Source organism: Hemicordylus capensis, chromosome 1, assembly GCF_027244095.1.
Source record: "Hemicordylus capensis ecotype Gifberg chromosome 1, rHemCap1.1.pri, whole genome shotgun sequence".
Taxonomy (NCBI): domain Eukaryota; kingdom Metazoa; phylum Chordata; class Lepidosauria; order Squamata; family Cordylidae; genus Hemicordylus; species Hemicordylus capensis.
In genome coordinates, this window is record NC_069657.1 from 102565909 (window position 1) to 102591559 (window position 25651).

General features: G+C 42.1%; 1 protein-coding gene across 7 annotated transcripts in view; it reads left to right on the top strand.

The window, feature by feature from the left end:
• Positions 1–25651, top strand: part of NELL1 (neural EGFL like 1) — a 768366-nt gene that overhangs the window by 729428 nt on the left and 13287 nt on the right. For all 7 annotated transcript variants that reach the window (XM_053266636.1, XM_053266637.1, XM_053266634.1 and 4 more), the window contains one exon: positions 128–321. In XM_053266636.1, coding sequence (XP_053122611.1) covers positions 128–321 — 194 coding nt within the window. The remainder of the gene's footprint in view (positions 1–127; positions 322–25651) is intronic.

The following is a 25651-nucleotide window of genomic DNA, read 5'->3' on the forward strand; positions in this document are numbered from 1 at the left end:
TCCAGAGATGTATATATCAGGTGGTATATAAATATGATAGATCGATCTTCAATAACTACTTAATTATTCCAAAGGAAAACTGTTTGCATAGTTTGTTAAAATCCAATAAACTCTCTGTGTTGTGCAGATATTGATGAATGTGCCTTAAGAACTCACACCTGTTGGAATGATTCAGCCTGTGTGAACTTGGCAGGAGGGTTTGATTGCCTCTGCCCATCTGGACCATCCTGCACTGGTGACTGTCTGCATGAAGGAGGCTTGAAACGGAATGGTCAGGTATGGACGCTGAAGAAAGACAGATGCTCTGTTTGCTCCTGTAAGGTACGTTCCTGTATGGTTTGTTTTGTGTAGCTTTTTAGAAAGCTGGCTTATATTTACTCTGTGAATGACTTCAGTCTCTCTCTTTTTTAAAAATGATCAAGGATCAGGTATAGGTAATGATGAACATTTGCACCACTGGAAATTTAAACTCACATTTTAAGGAAGTGTGTTCCCATAGGTTACTCGCTCTTCTGTACTTTCAGAACATCTGGTGAACCTGTTCCAAGTTTTGGCTGATAGCAAAGGAAAAGCCATTCTCTGTTGTATTACTCTTCTTGGGAAATGCTCTCCCTTGAATAGTATATTCATTAGAAAAATTTAAAAGTATATAAATTATTATCACATGAATATATTTATGATATAATTTACGGTGCAGTTTTCCATATAACATCCTATAAAAGATGTTAGCATAAAGAAAAGAACACATATAAATGGAATATAAAACTGATTTTTGTTACAAAACATTTACACTGTCCAGTTCTCTGTGAGCTTGTTTGTCAGCTGTCCATCATGTTGTCTTCTGTGTTTCATCAGTTTTGTAGTAATTATGATGTTCTGTATTTTTGCCATGCACTCTATAACATTTCTTCCACCCTGTCACAATACAAAGTTTCTGCAGCTGTATTAAATAGATGATTGATTGATTGGAGAGGAGAGCTGGTCTTGTGGCCGCAAGCATGACTTGTCCCCATAGCTAAGCAGGGTCTGCCCTGGTTGCATCTGAATGGGAGACTTGATGTGTGAGCACTGCAAGATATTCCCCTCAGGGGATGAAGCCGCTCTGGGAAGAGCAGAAGGTTTCAAGTTATCTCCCGGCTTCTCCAAGATAGGGCTGAGAGAGATTCCTGCCTGCAACCTTGGAGAAGCCGCTGCCAGTCTGTGAAGACAATACTGAGCTAGATAGACCAATGGTCTGACTCAGTATATGGCAGTTTCCTATGTTCCTATGTCCTATGTTCCTATGATTAAGTGCTGTCAAGTTGGTGTCAACTCGTAGTGACCACATAGATAGCTTCTTTCCAGGATGATCTGTCTTCAACTTGGCCTTTAAGGTCTTTCAGTGGTGCATTCATTGTTGTCAGAATTGAGTCCATCCACCTTGCTGCTGGTCGTCCTCTTCTTCTCTTTCCTTCAACTTTTCCCCGCATTATGGACTTCTCAAGGGAGCTAGATCTTTACATAATGCGTCCAAAGTATGAGAGTTTGAGCCTGGTCATTTGTGCCTTGAGTGAAAATTCTGGATTTATTTGTGCTATGATCCATTTGTTTGTTTTCCTGGCTGTCCATGGTATCCTCAAAAGTCTTCTCCAGCACCAAAGTTCAAAAACGTAAATACTTTTTCTGTCTTGCTTCTTCAAAGTCCAGATCTCGCATCCAGAGAGTGTCACGGGGAAAACCATTATCCGATTCTAATCTTTGTAGGTATAGATACATCTTGGCATCTAAATATCCTTTCCAAGGCCTTCATTGCAACCCTACCAAGTGCTAGTCTGTGGCGTATTTCTTGACTGCTTGATCCTTTACTATTGATGGTCAATCCTAAAAGGAAGAAGCTATCCACCACTTCAATGTCTTCATTATCAATTCTGAGACTGGTTTATTTATTTATTTGTTTGTTTACTTATTTATGTAATGTATTTTTTTTAATTTAATGTATTTTTGTACCACCCAAAACATATGTCTCTGAGCGGTTTATAACAAAAAACGGGTTGCTGCTGTACCCGTTATCATTAGTTAAGTCCTCTTTACATTTAATCATAGTCCAATTTTTTCACTGTACTCCTTGACTTCCTTTACTAGAGCTTGCAGGTCATCCACATTCTCAGCTATCAGAGTGGTGTCATCAGTGTAGCTCAAGTTATTATATAGATATAATATATCTAAATCTACAGATAACACAGATAACATAGATAACATAATATATCTAAATCTACAGATAACACAGTAAAATAATCTTAGGGAGAATTCCTAGAGTGTCATTTTTAAACTGTTGCAAACCATGTTGAGGGTTCACTTCATGGATACAATATATACATATTAAAATAAGCTTAATGTGAAATGAAGGTAATACTTAGTGGTGTGCACCGGACCGCGGAGCTGCAGTTCGGAGCTGGGGTGGGGGGTCCCATTAAGGGCGGGGGTGGCTTTACTTACCCCTCCCGCCCTTTGCTGCTTTGGCGCCGTAAATATTGCAAGAAATCCGGGTGGCAGGATCCCTTGCCGCCCGCTTCTATTACTAATTATGGCTCTGCTCCTCCTCATTTTAAAAATTGGGGGGCGGCAGGGTGCTTCCCTGCCGCCCCCTCGAAGCCCCCTGCTGCCGCTGAAGCCCACTTAAATCTCGCCTGGACCGGAGGAGAAACCGCGCTCGGGCGGGCGGCAGCGAGACGTCCGTCCGCCCGCTCCCTGCCTTGCTGAGTGCGAAGTGCAGGGAGCCTTCTGCGCACGCGCGAAGAAGGAACTAGGAAGCCTTCTTCGCGCATGCGCAGAAGGCTCCCTGCACTTCGCACTCGGCAAGGCAGGGAGCGGGCAGGCGACGGACGTCTCGCTGCCGCCTGCCCGAGCGCGGTTTCTCCTCCGGTCCGGGCGAGATTTAAGTGGGCTTCAGCGGCAGCAGGGGGCTTCGAGGGGGCAGCAGGGAAGCACCCTGCCGCCCCCCGATTTTTAAAATGAGGAGGAACAGAGCCATAATTAGTAATAGAAGCGGGCGGCGAGGGATCCTGCCACCCGGATTTCTTGCAATATTTACGGTGCCAAAGCAGCAAAGGGCGGGAGGGGTAAGTAAAGCCCCCCCACCCTTAATGGAACCCCCCACCCTAACCCTCCCGAACCAAAACCACCCCTTCTCCAGACCGGTTCGGAGGCCAGTAGAATGGCCTCCGAACCGATCTGTGCACACCCCTAGTAATACTATGAATAAGGAACTAGGGGTGTGCACAAAACAAGCTGGAGTGGTTCAGTGTGAATTCAAACCACACTCAAACCAGGGCAGGCAGGTTTGGTTTTGGCATTGTCAAAACAAACTGTCAATGCACCGTCAAAGGGGGGAAATGGGCCACCTCAAATCCTCATTGTTCTTTACGGCAAAAATGATGAAAATTGAAAAATCTTTTTAAAAAAATCTTTAAAAATCACACGGGTGTCCAATTGCTTGGGGTTTAGGTGGTATTTGGCACCCATGGGTGCCTCCTAGGGGCACCTGGTTTTGTGCCCCTAGGAGGCCACAATCCAAGAGACAGTGATGCAACTAAAGAGACACCAAACTGCAAACCAAAAAAATTACAACAGAGAGACAGACCTGCACTACACCATGATAATGGCATCATCATGACAATAGCTACAAATCAAGAAAACCAGCAGGAAAGGAAAAATCCCTAAGGACAATTTAAAAACATTTTAAGGACACTTAAAAACATTCAGAGAAGAGGAAACTCTAATTTCATTAGAAAGCACGTTCCAGAGTCGCAGGGCAGAAATGGCCCAGCCTTGAGTCACTACCAACCGAGCTCTGGCAACCACGCCTCCACAGATGATCTTAACAGGTGGCAGGATTGATGAAGAAGGCACTCTCTTAAATAGCTCAGACCCAAGCTATTTTGGGCTTTATAGGTAATAACCAGCACTTTATATTTTGCCCAGAAACTCATTGGCAGCCAGTGCAGTTCTTATAAAATGGGTGTAATATGATCTCTTCAGGCAACCCTGAGACCAACCTGGCTGCTGCATTCTGTACCAACTGCAGTTTACAAACTACATACAAAGGCAGCCCAACATAGAGCACATTGCTTTCGGGCCACCACCTCACTGGGGGCAAATAATTGGTGATGGGTACCTTTGGCACCCTGTACAATCTTCTCTGCCCCCCCACCTCCCTCACCAGCAGTTGGGCCACCCCACCATCCTCCGCCTGCCATGCAGCTCCAAGACTTACTAAGGACACAGCACTCAGACATCTTTCCTGGAGGCTTAATTTTTTTTAAACCCTACCTACCTAGCACCACTAGCCACTAGGAGGGACTCACCCAAACCACCCACACAATGCAACACAATAGGGGGAACTAAAGGGGACCTGCAAAGAAAAAAACTGCAAAAGAAAAGCACACCAAAAATAGGGGGAAAATACCTCCCCCAAAACCAACCAAGGAGGCCCAATTTAAACCCAAAAATTCAGGGGCCGAAGGGCTAATGAAAATCAATACACTCGCCCCTCGTTGTCCTGTCCTGCAGATGCAGCACACAGGCCAGAAAAACAACACCTGATGAGCACACCAGCTGGGGGGGTGCGGCAGATGGACAGCCCACCCCCAAAAACAAATTAAAATAAACACCGAGAAACCAAATTAAAAGCATAAAAGAAAAGTGCAAAAGCACACTTCGAAAACATCCAAAAGCTTAAAAATAGGAAGAGAAAGGAGAAATGCCTGTGACTCTCTCATCAAAAAAAAATCTAGAGTCTCCCCACAAAACGTTCAGCAGCAGACAGAGGGCTTATATTGGGTCTGGGACATGAAGCCCATCCCACCCCTCAGACTCAGTTGCTGCTGAGAAGTGTATGTGTGCAGTGTGCTTCAAATGTTATTTTTTTAAAAAGCAGCTGCTCCAAGATTTTTTTTTTTTAAGAAATAAATTCTTTAAAAGGCTAATGGTCCATTCAGATCCTCTGAAGTCAATGGAGTATAAGTAACCAAATGGTGATTATGCTCAAGGTCACCATACATTATTTTTCCAGGGTCTTCAGAAAATTCTGGAGCACAACCTGTGTGAGTGTGCACAGAGGCTGAGGACACAGTCATCCCAGAAAAAAAGGCAGTCAGCCCTGGCTAGCTGTGCTAAAAACAGGAGGAGAGGGCCTGCCTGTCCACTCACTCCAGAAAATATTTTTTTTAGAGAGGGCAACCAGCAAGGAAAATTTTCTTTAAAAGCAGGGAGGATATATATAGAGAGATAGGTTTTTAAAATCCTATAAAAAGGACAAAAACCAAACAGGGTAGCCAAGAAAAGATCTGAGGCAGAGACAGTCTCCAGCCAGCAGGCAGAAGCTCAGCTCTCTCACACAGTTCAGGCAGCAGTCTCTCTGCCGAGTAATTTTGCAAGGCCAGGGCTTGCCTTTAAATATCAGTTGAACCTCCTTCCTTTGGAACCCCTCCTTGTTCTCCCCTCTGGCCAATAGGGTGACAGTTTTCAATGACTGGCAACATTTCCAAGCCTACCAAAGGGCCAGACACATCTGGCCAATCAGGGAAGCAGGAGTGCGGCCAATCATTTAAAGTGACACAAGTGTCACAAAATGGCCACCAGTACCTGGAGCTTCCTGGAGGCTGGAGCTTCCAAACCGGTTTGAATCTAGCTCATACTGGCACTGCCATTTCAAAGGCAGGTTTGGGTCGAGCTAGAACCTTTTAACAGTACTAGTTTGAATTTGAACCAGTTTTCACACTCCTATAAGGAACTATTATGTTTCCTAACAGATGAAAATTTGGGACCATGCCCTTATTTCACCAGGTGAAAAGACCTTTATACAGACATTAACAATGGAAGTATAAGAAGTTTGATACTTGGTGCTGAAAAAAGTGTAAACTAAGGATGAAACTACATATTGATTCTTTAAAAATAAGTTTATGTAATGCTGCAATGGAGGCTGCAATTGGAAAGTGAAAATGGGCACAATAAAGAGGGTAGTCTTTCCCCTTGTGCATTTCCCCTACTGAAAATACCCCACAGAAGCTTACTACACTGGAAATTTTCTGAAGACCCTGGAAAAATCATGTATGCTGACCTTGAACTAAGGGTGGCATAATCACCATTTGTTTACTTATACTCCATTGACTTTAGAGGGATCCAAGTAGTCTAACTGGAGTGCCAGAATGAAGCCAAAATCTACACTGGATAGCATTCAGTTTCCCTTAAGACTCCTTGTTCTAAGCAAGGGGGATTGTGGATGCCTGAGTTCTTTTTGAGTTCTAAAATAGTGCCTATTGAATAGATGAGCAGTTTAATATATGAGAAGACATATGGTTTGGTATTTTAGAATTGTAATGGCTGATATTCTCATTTTAGTTAGTCTTGCAATTTATGTTTTGTTTGTTGTTTGTGTAGTTATTTCTTTTAATGAGTATTGAAGCCAAGAATAAACAAGTATGTAATTTGATTACCTTTTTACCCAGGCTTATTTATGAGGATATGTTTACATTAAAACTGAAAATGTTCACCCAATTCACATCACAAAAGTCAATGGTGTGCAATACAGGCCACGATTCAAAGAGCAGTGTGTCTTTTGTCATGCCCATATGGTTTTGGAAATGCATTAGTAGTTTCACATATCATTAGCAAGCTAGTTTTGAAAATGAAGCATTTCAAAATCAATTTGTGAAATGGCAAGTCATAATCCCACTGGGTGTGTGTAAACTGCTGGGCTCTCTTTAAAAAGCTCTTTGGTTTCTAGCCACAATATAGACCTTATAATTCTGCTCTCTTGATGCCATTGGCTGATATGTTTTTGATGTCACAGAAGGTTCTGCTGAGTGCACTCCTTTTTAACACTCTAATGCCAGCAAGAAGGCTGATGACAGTTCCAGACTACCAGGTCCACTATGACACCAGGGCATATCGTGGAAAGGATATAATGGGAGTACAGAAATAAAGCCTTTTGTAAAGTAAAGTGTGCCGTCGAGTCGGTGTTGACTCCTGGCGACCACAGAGCCTTGAGGTTGTCTTTGGTAGGATACAGGAGGGGTTTGCCATTGCCATCTCCTGTGCAGTATGAGATGATGCCTTTCAGCATCTTCCTATATCGCTGCTGCCCGATATAGGTGTTTCCCATAGTCTAGGAAACATACCAGTGGGGATTCGAACCAGCAACCTCTGGCTTGCTTGTCAAGTCACTTCCCTGCTGCGCCATTAGGTGGCTTTTGCGATTTTACAACAAGGGACATAAGAAGCGCCTTGCTGGATCAGGTCCAAGGCCCATCTAGTTCAGCACCCGGTTTCCCAAAGTGGCCCACCAGATGCATTTGGCTTGCCCCCTCTCCTGCCATTGCTCCCCTTCAACTGGTATTGACACATGTAGGCATTTACCTATTGTCTTGTTTCTGCAAGCCTTGAAAGATTTGGCTGAATTCCCCATCTCACTGGCAGGCAAATGACTGGTCTGGCACTAGCAGGATATCAGCAACAAGGACAGATTCTAGACAAAAAAAGCCTAATTCAGAGGGAAAGCTGCTCAAGCCAGGAAACCACTATGAAGCTGTCTTTACAGAACTGTCAGAGAGTAAATCTGTGTTTATCAGACAGTAAACTACATTGAGAACATTTGTTTAAAAGCGGCATATACATATTTGTAGTAGTAATAGTAGTAGTAGTAGTATTTTATTTATTATTTACAATTTTTATGCCCCGCTCCTCCAGTACACTACTCCTTGGGCTAGCTCACAACATTAATAAAATAGATACAATGTAAAGTAAAAAATAATAAAACTGAACAACTTAAAAGACCAGGCTAAAACCACATGTAAAAATCACAAATTTTAAAAGTTTCAAATTTAAAGTTATTAAAAAGCTAAAACCCCTGCGAACGTGGCAAAGAAGCACCTTTTATTTTATTTTTTTATAAAGAGAATCACCATGTTAAAAGGTGCCTCTTGCCATGTTAGCAAGGTGATTCTCTTTATTTAGCATGGGGAGAGTAACTGGCCCTGTCCACCCCCAGCACAGTACCTACAGTGACTGTTGCTGGTATCTATCTTATGTTGCTTTTTAGATTGTGAGCCCTTTGGGGACAGGGATCCATCTTATTTATATATTATTTCTCTGTGTAAACCGCCCTGAGACATTTTTTGGAAGGGCGGTATAGAAATTGAATAAATTAATAAAATAATAAGAATAAGAAGAAGAATGGCAACTTGAAGAAAGAAACAGAGGGTTTAATACTGGCTTCACAAGAACAGGCACTAAGAACAAATGCAATAAGAGCAAAAGTTGAAAAATCCACAACAAACAGCAAGTGCCGCCTTTGTAAAGAAGCAGATGAAACAGTGGACCACCTGATCAGCTGTTGTAAAAAGATCGCACAGACTGACTACAAACAAAGGCATGACAAGGTAGCAGGGATGATACACTGGAACATCTGCAAAAAATACAAGCTACCTGTAGCCAAAAATTGGTGGGACCATACAATTGAAAAAGTTGTAGAAAACGAAGATGCAAAAATATTATGGGACTTTCAACTACAAACAGACAAACATCTGCCACACAATACACCAGATGTAACTGTAGTCAAGAAGAAAGAAAAACAAGTAAAAATAATCGACATAGTAGTACCAGGGGATAGCAGAATAGCAGAAAAAGAAATTGAAAAAATCACAAAATACAAAGATCTACAAATTGAAATTGAAAGGCTGTGGCAGAAAAAGACCAAAGTAATCCCAGTGGTAATTGGCGCCCTAGGTGCAATTCCAAAACATCTTGAAGAGCACCTCAACACCATAGGGACCACAGAAATCACCATCAGCCAATTACAAAAAGCAACTTTACTGAGAACAGCTTATATACTATGGCAATATCTATAACAACAGCAACAACATGACAATAAAATTCAGCCATCCCAGGTCCATGGGAAGGACTTGATGTCTGGATAAAACAAACTAGTCAATAACACCTGTCTGACTGTGTAAATAAATAAATAATAAAAACTAAGAACTAAGAAACCTCCCAGATAAAACATTTTAAAGCCTCTTTTTAAAAATCTGTTTTTAATTGTTTTTTAAAAAAACACTGAGGGAGGGAGCATGGCGAAACTCTTCGGGGGGGGCATTCAAAGCTGAGGGGCCACAACCAAAAAGGCCCTGTCTATAATCAGGGACAGGGATCTCTGTTAGTGGCTGAGCCATGAGCGGGGCCTGAGATGCTGAGTGGAGGCCTAGCTGCTTATAGTAGGCCTTCCTGGTTCATCCCTTCCTGCCAGGAGGACTAATCTGAATGCATTTCTACTTGCCTCCTTCTTCCAAGAAAGACTAGGGAGCTTTGGGCTGACAAATGGGCACCAGTTCTCTCATTCAGGGTTTTGGCACAAGCTCCTAACTGCTTCTAGTCCTGGGGCTGATGGTGGAGGGTCTGGAATTCGGGTATGGATCTAGTCAAGGGGCATCAGGTCCCCTGATCTGGCAGCCTCTCCAAGTGGATCATTCTGAGTGAAAGCTTCAGGCTGTCACTCAAGTGGTATTGATTACTTTTGATTCCACACCCTGCTACGTTCAGCAATGTCTTGGTCCTCTTCCTCTATGGGAATTGTGTTATGGCACCAAAGCTCAAGCAACACTAATTTGTTGCCTTTCATTCATTGTTCGCCATTTCTTCAAAAGTTGATTTTCTTTCATTAAGAACATTTATATATTGCTTTTCAACAATAAAAACAAAATGGATTACATAGAAAAAGAAAAATAAGATTATTTTCTATCCCAGAAGAACACACAGCCTGCCCACACACACACTAGATATCAGCAACAACCACTGGAAAAACACTATTCTGCTGTTGGGGTTGGATAGGGACAGTTCCTCCTCCCCCTGCTAAATGTGAGTCACCACAGTATGTTAAGGGAAAATTGGTACAAAATGTACCTGCGTTGGTATATCACTCCAGTAAGGATTTCAAAGATGGACAATAACTACCCTGGATCTGTTGGAAATGTATGGAGCAGAAAAGTACCTTCCATCATATGTGGTGGACATGTTAAAAAGCCCAAAATTCTTGGAAAACAATACATTTTAAGATGCAGCAAATTTTGCATTTAGATTTTCCTTCCCCCCCCGAAACGTTTATGTTAAATTTTACTAAACTGTATATCCCTGTGAAATACACTATACCTTCTTTATATATGATAACAGCAGCAAGAATCCTTTATGCCTCCTGCTGGAAAACAAATCTGAAACTGATTGGCAACTCAAACTCTGGGAATATGCATCAGTGGCGAAAATTACTGCATACACCAATAGCAGGGAATGTTTTGAGGATTTACTTAACCCAACTGTCATGGCCCGAGTTCTTGGAAGAAGAGTGGCATATATAATATATGAATGAAATTATGAGCAACTGGGAAAGGGCCAGAGCCTTAATCTTCATTTGAATTAGAGGATAAAGATTTACTATCTGGCAGCCCACTTATAATCAATTGAACAACTGGAAGAGATTATTCTGTGAAGTAGAGCTGAAATTCTTTGACTGTTTTACATTCATAAGCATGAATGAGTATCTAAAGTCCAAATTTTGTTTATATATATTTATTTCATACTTCTGCAATGCAGTATATTGCAACTATGTTTTTAAACCATTCATCATTTTTAAAAAATCAACTGATCCAGCAATTAAAAACAAACAGCTAGTAAACCATGAGGTGAATAAAGAATAATACATAGCCCTGCTAACTGGGCAAACAGGCACCTTCTAGTGCTGACTCTCATATTTAGCATGATGAGAACAGCTGTTCATATTCAGCCCAGCAGAGCATTCTCCAATTGCTAAGTGGCTGGTGGTGGTGGTGGTGGTGTGTGTGAAGACAGTGTATCCTTTTGGAATAGGAAGCCACATTTTGCTATGTGAACTGCTTTGAGAACTTTTTTGTTTAAAAGTGGTCTATATTTTTAATAATAATAACACCCACAATGTAAGGTAATAGCTGACATCCAGACTAGATAGATAGATAAACTTTATTACAGACTTTGTCCAGTACAGAAGCAAGAAGGAGTGCGGGAGCACAAAATCAGGTCCATACAATAATATAGCAACAATAACTTTATGAATATACAGTGGTATAGTAGATTACTCCAGTAGATTACTCATTAGATGCCATCGTCTATTCATTGCTATTACACAACACCTAGCCATGTTATGAGAAATGTCGGCTTGATGGTCTGATAAGAGAAATAAAATATATGTTATATAAAATCTATATAATCCAGACTAACATTGTGCATGCTGAACAATGTTTCTCTTCAGTGGAGAAGGGGTGGTTGTTGCCACTTCCCTCTTCAGCCCTATGAGCCTCCTGAAAATGTCCCTAAGGGCTTCATTTCAAAAGGCAAAAAAGGGATCCAGTAGAGAGGAAGGATCGGTAAAAATTGCCTCCCCATTGTGCACACCGAATAAAACATTATTCAGTGTGTGCAACATTAGTGTGGATATCACCCAATATTTATCTCAAGTGAATAATACTTGGCATTTCTATTTTGCTTTAGAATAGGGCTGCCCAGCATTGGCGTTTCTGCAGATGTTGGACTACAACTAAAAATAGCTGTGGGGCTAAAGTTGTGCAGCCCTGCTTTAGAGGATTCAAAGGGCTTGTTCTAACCACCATATGAGGGTGGACTAGAGGGAAGGCATGCTCTTACCTCATGCCTCCCAGACCATCAGAGCCTCCTTTGGGCTCTGCAACTTGTGCACCCACATAAATGCCACAGCAGCATTCTCCATTGCTGAAATCAGGAGCTGGTTTCATATCCCACAATGCACTGAGTGAGCAGTAGAGGCTGCTCTCAGTATTGCAGCAGCTCAATTCTGACTCACCCTCTTTCTACAGAACTGTATAGTAAACATTGCTGTCAGCAGCCCAGGAACAATTTAAATCGCAATGGTGCTGCAGACAACCCAAAAAGAAAGGTAGTATGGCTCTCTTGCTCCCCTATTTCACTTTTAACCTGTGTAGCAGATTTGGGCTAACGAGGTTTTAAGAGTTGCTGGGTCAAGAAGCCTCCTGGTTCCTCAGACAGCCATGGATCCCTGGGTTAACACCATCCTTCCCAGGAATCTGTGGTCGTAAGATCAGTGCGCAAACTCATTAGTACAGGAAGACCTCTATATCCCTGGGGATTCCATTCCCAGCTGCAACCGCAAATATGGAAACCGCAAATATGGAGTCATTGGGGGCTATGGGATCACGGGGATTAGGTTCCTGGTCATTGGGAAAATCATCTAAAATGACCAGAAATTGGGCAAATTGGGGGGGTGAGGGGAAACTCTCTAGCATGCTTTGCTGGTACCATGAGTTGCGCTGTGCCCCCAAAATTGCCAATTCTTTCAATTTTAAAAAATTTAGCCATTTTTAGGCTCCAAAACACAAATGGCGACCAGAAATTACCTCCGTGGTCATTTCCAGCCACCCCTGACCCACAGGTATGCAAGGTTAGCGTGTTTCCCCCAACTTTTCTTTTTCCGCGTATGTCGAGGTCAGGTGTCTTTTATCCAATGAATCATGGATATCAAGGTCGCACTGTATTCAACCTAAAACCACCAGTGAATTTGTGGCAGAAATAAGATATGAACTGTGAACTTTCTACCTTACAGCTTAGACCCTTGGCCACTGTGCTGCAATACCTCTCACTGCATTTTGTTCTTATTCTAATGGTTGAATATAAGGAATTTGTCAAATATGAAACTTGCTTGGAACATTTGTTTCAGCGCTATTTGCAATAGAAACTATCTCAGCTCTCCACTACTCTCCTGCTCTATTATAGTTCGAACCGCTACTGAAGTTTGGAGAATATAAGTTCCTACCTCACATCACCTGATGTGTACTTTGTTCATGATACAATGTTTTATACAAATTTGGTTTTAGAAGCCTGCTTTACCCCGCTGACAAAAGCATTACCTGGAGGTTAGAAATGAGTCTTGAGTTGTGGAAGAAGGAGCTGCTGGAGGAAAATGGCCCAGTACACCCCAATATGCATGCATGTATAGCTCTCCAGAGGAGAAAGACACAAAATAAGTAAAGTGGTACCTTCAATAGCTACGATTATATCTTCATTTGCTCATCTTTTGGTGGGTGTATATGAGCTTCCAGCTCTTTTAATTCTTTCATGTGCTTGATGTGCAAGTCAACATTTTAATTATCTGTCAAGAGCAAAGTACTCTGGCTTAATACAATTATTTTGCTAGACGGTAATGACTATTTATTAAAATTTATTTCAAAATTCCCTAACGACCAGCGCCAGCAAATTCTGTGATTGTTTTTGCCAGTCCAATGGAATCTGGTATCTCTACTATGTAAGATGTTGTGCTGAATGAAATCACAGCTTATTTTATTCACCAGAAAACCCTAATTGACTTCTGTTGATCTGTGCATGTGTGTGTGGAATGAAATAGCTCATCCCATAGCTAATGATATCCAGTTCTGGCACAGTGTGCCCAAGCTTGGGCCATGTGAAGGCAGCACATTTTTTTATTTATTTTTGTGGATAAGTGAAAGACAAGGGATTACTGTAGCACTCCACTAGACATAATATTGTCACTAATCCCTTCTAAGCATACTGGTATTTGTTCCTATGAATGAGGACAAAATTTACTAAAACATTTAAATTCTAACAGCTTAATTAGTTGAGTGCATTAATTACCAAAGTAGCCTGAAGTAGATTTTCTCTGCTTTCTCCAAAGTACATCCCTCAAGCCTCATGAGAATTATTACAGAATTGGCAGCACCGTGTTGTCATTAATCCTATTTTGCAGTTCTGTTTTCTCATGAATAAAGCACATTCACTAGGCTAATAGTATGGAATCCGCTCTTTTAAAAGACCTTGAAAAAAGAGAAAATCCCAAGATAGAGGTTATGGTCCTAAACTGGGTAAAGACATTGTTTAAGTAATGATGAAATTTCCTCCAGCTTGATTGAAAACTGGGCTCAGCAAACCAAGCTATTTAAAAATAATAATAGTAAGCAGAAAATAATTTTTTCACAAGCCCATTTCCAAAATTTAAGAATTTTATCAACAGGAGCATGACAGTGTCTGAACACCTCCCTCCACATGAACTAGATGAACCGCCCCTTCTTTCCCACTTAGATGCCATTGGCCAACTAGGAAGGTCTCACTTGAGGCTTCTCTACAAGGCTTTTATTCCTCCTTTTCTCCCTGGTGTAATTAATGCTGCAGTCATGGAAATTACGGTTCTTCAGCATGATCTCTGCCCTTTTACACCATTGGGCTTTGAGTGTGAGTGTTTTCTTTGTCTGAGAGAATCCCACATAGTTAAGACCTGTCCACTCTGCCGAAGACTGACCAAACAGGCTCACAAAAGTAGGGCTTCCCACTTGTGCACAGCCCTGTGGGAACTAGCCCTCTGGTCCTCAGAGACTTTAACTTTGAAGTGATCCTTGAAATGGCAGCTTCAGTAACATCAGTGAGATCAGACTCGGCACCTCTGATCCTCCCGCAGCAGAGTGTGGCTTAGGTACCACTCATGCTTCTGCCTTTGGGACAGACTGTACCAGCTGGAGGGGGAGCTCAGCCTTCGGCATCACTGTCTGCATTGACCCCACCCCCTTTGGCATTGGTGCAGGAGGCACCTAAGAAGAAGAAGAAGAAGAAGAAGAAGAAGAAGAAGAAGGTGGCACAAGCAACACCTTTGCCTGCAGGGCAGTCTCTGTCTCCCACCCCTAAAATGAAGAAGCACTTGCAGGAGGAACCGTCTAGAAAAATGACCAAGAAGGATTAATCTAAGGGGACTCAGACTACTGCTCCAGCCCATGATTCAGGATTGATAGTAACGAAGGAAATGCTCTCGCTGCCTCATAGAACTTTGTCAGATGACCAGTTCTCCCCATTCCAAGGAACTTGGGATGTCTCTCCTGAGTGAGAAAGGGTCTATGATCAGGACTATTATTATTATTTTATTTTATTTTTACATTTATATCCTGCTCTTCCTCCAAGGAGCCCAGAGTGGTGTACTACATACTTGAGTTTCTCTTTCACAACAACCCTGTGAAGTAGGTTAGGCTGAGAGAGAAGTGACTGGCCCAGAGTCACCCAGCTAGTTTCATGGCTGAATGGGTGACTATTGCCATTATGACTCTTATGCACTGGATGCCAACGCAATGTGGCTCCCTAGGAGATGCTCCCTGCCTTTGGAACGCATTGGACAGTTTAACTCATGATGGGAGAATACTGACAGGTTGGGAACAGAATAAGCAGGGCAAATATGCCTGCTGTTATGGTGATGGATACCAGGACTCCCCTAAATATTATTTGTATTCAGCGGAACATGATTTCCCCTTTCGTCGGGATTGGCAGAATGAAGAACTGACTTCCAAACAGGGATCGTATGTTTGCCGCAGGTCCACCACTGTGATCATGTACAGCCATTGGAGTCCGCAGAGGAGGTGGTGCCAGTGCTGTAGTCCATACCTAAGCCTGCTCCACTGCTGGTTGCTGGAAGACAGAGCCTGATGGACCCTGTAGTTCTTGTGGATAACAATCCGACGGCAGTGGATTCCCTTGATACAGACGGGGTGGGGGGAGAGCCTAATTCTCCAGATTCTGACTTTACATCTTCAGCTTTCTCCCCTTTGGGCAATGATTTTGATTCTAAGAACATATCTCCTTCAGATTGCACACCACTCTTCAACCAAAGTTCTCAAAGCAGTTTATGTAGAAAAATAAATAAGACCTAAATAAGATGGTTCCCTGTCCCCAAAGGGCTCACAATCTAAAAAGAAACAAAAGATAGACACTAGCAACAATCACTGGAGGGATGCTGTGCTGGGGCTGGATAGGAACAGTTGCTCTCCCTCTGCAAGAGAATCACCACTTTTAAAAGGAGCCTCCTTGCCCAGTTAGCAGGGAATGCTAACTAAACTTCTGGTTATTCAAATCCTCTGGTTATTCAGACCTTCATACCTTTGGGCTTAATTTGTTTTCTATTTATATTTTATTTCTCTGGGTGCAGTTAATTGAAATGCAATATGAAAGGTGTCATATAATCATACCATTTACAGGTGGCCATCGTTGTTCTTTTTGTTCTTATGCTATCAGTTAGAAAGAAAATAGATTCCCTGCTTGTTTGTTCTGTGCATGCAGTGAAAGGATTATATAGAAATTGCTAAGTTATTTTAAAGATGGATATTTGACACTCCAAAACAACAAGATACTTGGTGTAGTGTAAAAGGCTACATATTTGTGACACTGAAATATTGAGGTCAAATTGCTCACTGCAGAGTGCAAAGAGAGCAGGACTATACATAACAAAATACTATGACAAAATGAAGTGGATAATCGCAGAGCTGTAGAATAGTGTGCTAGAAAACTCAAATTCTAATTAAGCCCAAATACCAGACGCACTGAAGTATATACACTACTTTGCATAATATATTTAATTTGCCTAATTTCATTTGATTATCAGTGTTAGATCTTGCAATGTTTGATACATATTTTCTAAAGCACACAATATGATGTTACAGGGGAAGGTGATAAGGAGAAATTAGTGCTAAACAATTAGGTTGTTTAAGGAGACAGAACTATATCATGTGGAAAGCAAAGAGGTTTGGGAATGATTGAGATGAGAGGATTTCCCCATTCTGTTCCTGTATTATTCTATAGATTTCCTCTGCCCTGAGCTTCATTCTTCCTGCATTCAAACTTACCTAAAATAATGTAATACTAGCTGACCTGGCGCAGACCATCTGCGCCCCTAGTACTCCCTCTCTCTCCTTGCTCCATTCAGCAACAGTCCCATTCTCCCCCTCCCAGGCTGCTTTCCCACACACACACACCCCACTTGCTGGCGGCTGGCGCTTTCCCCGTCAACAGGTTTGGCCGGTGCTTTCCTTCCCCAGCGGGCACTTTCCCTTGCCGCCTGGTGGCGGGACTTTCCCACACGGCCCAACGGCAGCGCTTTCCCTCGCTACCTGCCAGCCCACCGCCGGCGCTTTCCCTTGCCACCAGCGGTAGCACTTTCCACTGCTGCCGGCCAGCCAACCCAGCAGCGGCACTTTCCCTCACCGCCAGCAGTGTACCCATGACTATCTGACAGCTGCTCACGAACTCTTGCGAGAGCTGCAACACATGGCATTAACCACAGGTATGCCTTAGAGAATTTAAATATATAGATTTTAGAATTGAAGCATACACCGTATGCTGTAGTTCTCTGTCCATTGTCTATTTGCATTTTCCCATCCTCTGTGTTACTGATGCACATGTGTTCACTTGTAAACAGTGTAATAAGCAATTTTGATCCGATGGCATCATCAACATTATTTTTTGTACAGTGTTTTCCTGATGCACATTTGCACTTTTGTGATTGGTAAAACACTACACAAAAATAATCTTGGTAAATATAAATAAAATATCAGTACATCAGTAAAATCAGTAAAATATCAGTACATCAGTAAAATCAGTAAAATATCAGTACATCTTGGTAAATATAAATAAAATATCAGAAGTGCATCAGTATAGCACAACACAAAAATGATCTTGATGCAACAATAGAATCTTCAAATTCTTTAGTTCCACTTTGGTAACATTCATATCCTTCAGAATGTGGCCCATGTCAGTCATTAGAGTGAAACAGTCTTGTTATTTTCTCACTTACTTACTTACTTATTAATTTAACAAATTTTTATACTGCCCAAAACTTACGTCTCTGTTTGGTCTTGCCTCTCATGGTGTGGCTTGGCATTTTCACTGTGGAAATACACAGCTGGTATATTTGTATATACCATGAGATACTGCTTTGCTGACATCCAGACTAGCACTGAGTAGGTGCAGCTGTGCCTGACATCTAGGTTAAGGCTGCACTGTAACACAAGGGCAGCTTTAGTCTGGATGCCAAGCATTGCCACACCTGTGCAGTGCGAGTCTGGATGTCATCTCCTGTCTATTTAAAAGTTCAGCAGCACAATGAGAATCAGTAACTGCTGCCTGCCATCTCATTGGTCCACCAATCCCTTCACCCACCTCCCTCTCTTGCCTGCTTTTGGAAGTAGGAATCTGTCAGAGAGGTGTCTATGAGGAAACGGTAGAAGATGGTAGGTGAAGAGACTGACAGAGTCGAAAGGCTAGGTTTGCACAAAGGCGTAACTATAGGGGGGCAGGGGGGGCACGTGCCCCCGGCGCCATCTTTGCTGGTCACGTGGGGGGCGCTGCCATGACCCCTGCCGATCCCAATTTTTTTAAAAAAAAACATTTAATGCAAGAAACGCGCCGCGGCGCCCAGGCAACCCTCACTTCCGGCTTCCATGCGACTTCCCCCTGCATACAGAGTGGCAGAATACAGCCACTCTGTATGTGGGGGAAAGTCGCATGGAGCCGGAAGTGAGGGTTACATCACTTCCGGCTTCCATGCGACTTCCCCCCGCATACAGAGTGGCAGAATGCAGCCACTCTGTATGTGGGGGGGAAGTCGCATGGGAGCCGGAAGTGAGGGTTGCCTGGGCGCGTCGGGAGACAAGACAAGGCGGCGGGAATGCTGAGAGCCCTCCAGCTGGAGGCAGGAGAGAGAAGCTGCTCGCTCGGAGGCAAAGCCCAGTCCAGGAGCAGTAAGTAAGGGAGCCCTGGCGGCGCCCCTATGTATTCTGCACAGGGGCTGGCGGAGGGAGCAACCTACCCGCTCCCTGCTGTTTAGATTCCCAAATCTTCTGTGAAAAGGCGGGAAAGGGGGCAGAAGCAGGGAGCCTGCCTGCTGCAGAACCGTGTTTGCATTTGTTGGAGCAGCCATAAACAAACAAAAAAACGCAACACAACCCACCCACCCCCACACTAAAAATAAAAAGCCTGGCAAAATAGATACGTTTTCAGAAGCTTCATAAAGGACAGAAGGAAGGGAGCATTACACATTTTTGAGTTCCAGATCAAATGCACTCTGTGTATGCTCCAAGGCATTCTGTTTAATTTCATTTGTTCTTGGCTGAGCTTTGCCGTGAAAAACAGGCACCGGGGCTAAGACCTCATGAGCAATGGTTAAAATAAGCTCAGCCAGTGATTTGTAAAAGCACTTAGAAACTCGAATAAATCTAGAGGGAGCACTCCAAACTTTACTGGCTTGCATGTTCTGGAACTTAAATGCTTGGAAAGCATTAAAAAAATAACACTTGTCTTGCTTTCTGTGGGCAGAAGATAGATGTTTATTCCACTGGCTTAGCTGAGTGTGGTAAGACTGTGGAGTAAAGGGGGGGGTGGCAGTGTTTATGAGGGCTTCAGTTCATAGCCCACCATTAACTATAGTTAATAAGAGCTAAATATATCATTTTACTATAAGGCTTCATATTATTTTACTATATCAGTGTCCTTGTCATTGATATATTCAAGCAACTACATATGGAAACCAAGTGGTATGTGACCTGTATTAACAAATGTCTCTTTGTGGTTTAGTTATTGTGGGGCTTTAAGATTGTTTTTTAGCCATAACTGGCACAAGTTAATGCACATACAAACTTGCAGTCTATCCACTATAACCCAAAATGTGTCACTAAAAATTATGAAGGTGCTGCTCAGTATATCTTGGTTTTAATATGATGTGTACTGATTGCTGCTAGATGCATTTTCCCAGAAAGTGATTTTGTTGCTTTAAACACAGGCTGAAGTATTCATAAAGAGTACAGGGTTACACTTTGCAGTGATTGTATGGCAGTGAGTGGCGATTTAGTGCTACCAACACTGTGTTTATTAAAGACAGTAATTGCCATGAAATTTAATGGAATACTGCTGTCATCCAGATATCTGGCTACTTAAAAAGAACATAGGAACATAGGAAGCTGCCATATACTGAGTCAGACCATTGGTCTATCTAGCTCACTATTGTCTTCACAGACTGGCAGCGCCTTCTCCAAGAAGAACTTACAATGACTCCCAATACTACTCCTACACCTGCCTCCTACTTTCACTTACTGTAGCTTTTCTCATTACACTGTCACTTAGTGAAAGGCATACAAATGGAGGAAGCACTAAGTGACTACTATGAAGAAATACCTACACGTAGAGTGCTATCTAATGAATAATATAAAAAGTTAAAATAAAAACACATTCAAATCTCTTTTAGCAACAGTGGCTTCTAATTGTTGCTCAAACAGATTAACAGATTAACAAGCATAACTTTCAGATAAATTAATATTTGAATTTATGGTGTACCTTCAAAATTGCATGGCCTCCTGAATACACAGATATTTTGTAATAGCCCTAATCACAGGGGTGTGGCTTGAGGCCAGATAGCTGAGTTTGTGTTTATAGAGGATCACTTTCTGTACCAGGCAGAATGTGAGCATAGGCAGGCACTGGTGGAAGAGCAGATTACGTGACAGTCAGATGTATGTTGGGGGGGCCGTGGCGGGGGGGGGGCGCAATTTCAGTGCTTGCCCTGGGCGCCGTTTTCCCTAGTTACGCCTCTGGGTTTGCAGAAGTTGAAACTGTATTGAAACTTTACAGCTATTAAGAGAACACGAAATTATTTAAATTGGAATTTATTATGCAGTGGTACAGTCACTTAGATGTGCCACTTTGTGTTCAAATAGCCCATATTCTGGCAAGCTACAACTCCAGTTTTATGAATCGAACCTGAGTTTTGAATTGGACACTTGGTTAGGATTGCATAAGTGTATGGCCCTGGAGCACAAAACGACGCTGGGCTTTTAGCAATGGTTTCACCTCTTTCCCCACAGTAGAGCTGTGCTATGTTACTTGCTCTGCTCCTTTTTTGCTCACTACAGTTTTTTAGTCACTGCAGCCGATAAGAGATGCTAATCAGCAGAGGACTTCACTTTGGATGATAAACCAGATCAGCTGTACTTATGGGTTCCCCCCTGCCAAAAGGTCCCTAACAACTTTGTTAGGGACTGGATTGTTCAGCAAACAAATGATCCCATGCCTAAATTTCAATAAACCAGCTCATTAGTATTCTTGATTTCAGTTTTATGCTCTGCATGTAAAAGTACTAAAATTGTTTATTCACATGTGATGACAGGTAGTTTCTAGCAAAATAATCACTATAATTATCATCCCCACAATTTGAATAAGCTCATTTTCCTCTTTTCATCAAACCAACGTATATATTTTAATTTTAAAATAATCTTGATGCTTTGATTATCATAAGGATTCTAATTTAATCTGTAGCCATTGAAATGTACAGGATTCTGCTCAAGGAGTAAATGTTTTTCAGTAATGGTAGAAAAGCTTCATTTCAGAGACAGGTTAAAATAAAAATGTGCTTTCCAAAAAGAATCACCAAGCATGATCCCACCAGAGTAAAGTACTTTTACGCCTCACCGATTTCAGTGAAAAAGGTATGATGGGAACCTATGCCTAGAGTTTTTACACAGTATAAAATATTTTGACCTTGCTTTTATCATCTATAGTTCAAGATGTAAAAAGCTGTAACAACACATATATGTGAGTGAAGAGATGATAATTTCCCCCATTAACTCACTATATTAAATTCATTTGATAACCTTGATTTAGTAATGTAGTCTGTTCCTGTTAAATTGATGAGGCCAGCTGTTCAGCCGCATTTTATTAAAAATAGTATTTCTGCAACTGTACAGTAATTAAAAAAAGAATACAAAGAAAATTGTTGCTTGACCGAACATCTTTTTGGCCAAAGGCAAACTAGACAAATGTTTTGGTTACCTATTCTATAGAATAGGTAACCAAAACATTTGTCTAGTTCGCCTTTGGCCAAAAAGATATTTGGTTTTTTGGGTTTCACAGGCCCTTTTGGGGAGAAAAAAATTGGCGGATTCCAGAACTTTTCCATACACACATGAAAATGATGTTTGCATTACTTAACATTGTTACTTTAATGCTTCTAAACATTCAGGTATGATTGAACACATTGCTGCCATGTATAAGAAAATGGAAATAAGCTTCCAACTGGACCTAGCATCAGCACATGGTACTCTGGTACTCTGGGAAATCCCATGGGCTCACACCCCAGAAGGATCCACTGCTGATATTTCCCCCTCTCTTTTCAGTTCTGTCTTGCAGCATTTTAATTGTACCAATATCCTCTACACTTACACAGCATTGCTGGCAAGCATCAGGAAAATTAAAAAGAGCAATTGCTCTAGCCTCCTGGTTCTCCAGACGTGGTGCTTTTTTATTTGCCACCTCTGCTGTTGGTCCTGCCACTACTTCAGCTGCCATTCGTTGGAGTTGCTCCTCTTGCCTCCCAGAAGGACCACAAGCCTCCACAAATCTGGAATGAGCCCTCTTCCCAAACTCAGTTTGATCAATCTGCACACTAATTAATTTGATCAAACTGCACAATGTACATCAATCAATATGTATCACAATCAGTCACAGCAAAAATTTGCTGCTGTTACTGGTGCTTTCACCCACACTGCCCCTTCTTGTCCTCCTGAGTTTTCTCTTCCCTGTGGCAAGTGATGAAAGTGGTGGTAATGACAGCAGGGGGAGGACAAGTGGCACAAGCAGAAGCACCAGGAGGCTAGAGCTCCTGCACAAATACCATCTTAATTCTCCCAGTGTCCACTCTGATATATTGCTCCAGAGAGATGCTATATTGGGTTGAGCATTGGAAGAATGAAGGTGCCACAGGAGAGATCCAGTCTTCTGGCACTACCAACATGGTGCTTTCACTACCCATTCTGCTTCTCTCACTGCTACTCATTCTATTCCAGCCCACCATGCTTCTGAGTCCTTATTCTCTCACCACCTGGTAATTCTGAAGAGCTTACCCATAACACATAACAGGAGGAGTAGACCCACTAGGGCCCTTTGCCCAGGGCAACCTGGAATGGACTCTGCTCCCAAACTTAGTCTGATAAGTTGCAAGATGCTAAACTTAGCAGAATAAATGGGCTGCTAATATTGGCTAGAAAGGAGAAAGAAAGAGAAAAAGATGGACAAAATATAATAGGCAGTGCTTAATCTGATATATTTTAAAAGTCCACTGAAACAGAAACAAGCCCTCCTTTGAAGTCTTTGGGAAGATTTGTAATACTTAACATTATTATGTATATAACCAGGACCAATGAGAATACAAGGATATTCAAAACTTGTACTTGGTATCCAAATAGTTAGGGCCCCCATGCAACTATTTCCATCAGTAACCTTTCCAGTTTTACTGTAAGCTCTATTGACATATTTATATACTGCCCGAAACATATATCTCTAGGCACTTTACAATAAAAATACAAATTAAAACAAAATTAACACATTTAAACATTAATCCAATTTAAAATTAACCACAATGTTAAAAACTGTAAATCTAGTTAAAAGCCTGGGTGGACAAATGTGTCTTAACTGCCTTTTAAAAAATTGCCAGAGATGGGGAGGCTCTTATTTGGAGCCAAAGACTCAGGGCAGCAATGTGTCACATAAAAGTTTCTTCTTCAAGAGCATTGCTGTTCAACCACATATGAGAAGAGCCCATCAGTCAGCCACTTATATAATTAATGACACACTAGTTGCTGGTAATGCAATCATTTGGTAATATAGGAAAGAAAGCAAAAGCACAGGCTTTGACAAATGTTCTTTGTATCCAGGAGCCAACCCCAAAATGTAAGAGCCAGACAATGGACACTTGACAATATTAATGGACAGTGATGGATATTGTAGACAGGAAAGTGAATGGGTTCCTCTTCATCCCCTTTACGTAACATATTTAGAACAGAAATAGGAGTGCCTGGGACAAATAAAGATTGTATTAAATAACTCTGCCTCTGAATAGCCTAGTCTAAGCACGAGGGTTAAATTTCTAGGTACCATGGCTCCCTGGCACCTGAAATCTGTCAAGTCCTGAAAAAGCAAATGAATGTGAGAAATTATTATTGCTTATTTGACTAATAATGCTACAGCACATTCAGATATTGGATTGTTTTAAGATTGGATCCAAAGCTGCCTTTCTACATACAGAAAGCATCTTCTGCTCACCAAAGGGCTCTTTTACATGTGTGTGTGTGTGTGTGTGTGTGTGTGTGTGTGTGTGTGTGTGTGTAAGTAAAGTGGCTGACATACTCCACAGTCCTACAGTGATGGGAGGAGAAGACACAAGAAGACTTCAGTGTCTTCACTGAAGACACTTCACACCGAAAACACAAGAAGACTTCAGTGTCCCTGGGCTGAAAGCTTCTTTTGTAGTTGACCAGGTGTAGACGGGGAGGAGGTAGCAACTTTTTCATTGTTCCCTTCCTCCAAAGGACCTTTTCACTTGTATAAATATGTTCCTGAGGGTATTGAAGACCTCAGAAACATACTAATACATGTGTAAAGGGCTTTTGGAATGAGGGGAGAGGCATGAGCTCAGTATGCTATGTAAGAAGGCTTCAGCGCAAGGATACTGAAGACTCCTTGTGGCCTCAGGGCCCTCCTTCCTTTGCCGGAGGACTGCAGATAAGTCTCCACCTCCCACAATGAGTACCTCTGTCTTGCTTGGATTCAGCCCCAGTATGTTCTCCCTCATCCAGCCCATTATCACCTCCAAGCAAGCATGTAGGGAAGTTAGGCTATTTCCTGATGAAGTTGACATGGAGAAATAGATTTGGGTGTCATATATCTTAGAGAGAACCTTCTTTTACATGACCCCCACCGCACGTTAAGGTCATCTGAGGCGGTCCGTCTCCAGTTACCACTGGTTCGTTTGGTGGCGATTCAGAGGCGGGCCTTCTCTGTAGCTGCTCCCGGGCTGTGGGATGCACTCCCAGCAGAAATTTGCAATCTTAATTCCTTACAGACCTTCAAGAGAGCCCTTAAAACCCATCTGTTTTGGCCTGGCCTTTCAGGGTTTTAATTAGTTTTAATTGTTTTAATGCTAACCTGGTTTTCAGGGTTTTAATTGTTTTGATAGTTTAATTGTTTTTTAAGATGTTTTAAATTGGTGTTCATATTTATATTTCTGTTTTAATAGTTATTGGTTTTAATGGTTTCTGTTTTTAATTGTAAACCGCCCTGAGCCATTTCGGAAGGGTGATATAAAAATCGTAGGTGTGTATATATATATAATGTTTACATTTTATATCCCGCTCTTCCTCCAAGGAGCCCAGAGCGGTGTACTACATACTTGTTTCTCCTCACAACAACCCTGTGAAGTAGGTTAGGCTGAGAGAGAAGTGACTGGCCCAGAGTCACCCAGCTAGTATCATGGCTGAATGGGGATTTGAACTCGGGTCTCCCCGGTCCTAGTCCAGCACTCTAACCACTACACTACTGATAACACCCTGCACCAAATCTCCTCATGATCTCTCCCAGCGGTTTCATGTAGGTGTTAAAAAGCACTGGAGACAGTATGAAGCCTTATGGTACTACATACTGGAGCTTTTGTTTTGAAGAGCAACAGTCTCCAAGAGACACCACCTGGAACCTACTCGAGAAGTAGGAGCGGAACCACTTCAGAGCCGTGCCTCCCACTCCCAATCCCTTCAGACATCCCAGAAGGATACCATGGTTGATGGTATTGAAAGCTGCCAAGAGATCCAAAAGGATCAACAGAGTCACACTCCCCTGGTCAAACTCCTAATTCAAGATCATCCAAGATGCTGACCAAGGACATCTCAACCCCATAACCTGCCTGATAGCCAGTTTGAAATGGGTCCAGATAATCTGCTTCCGCTGAGATGCCAACACCCTC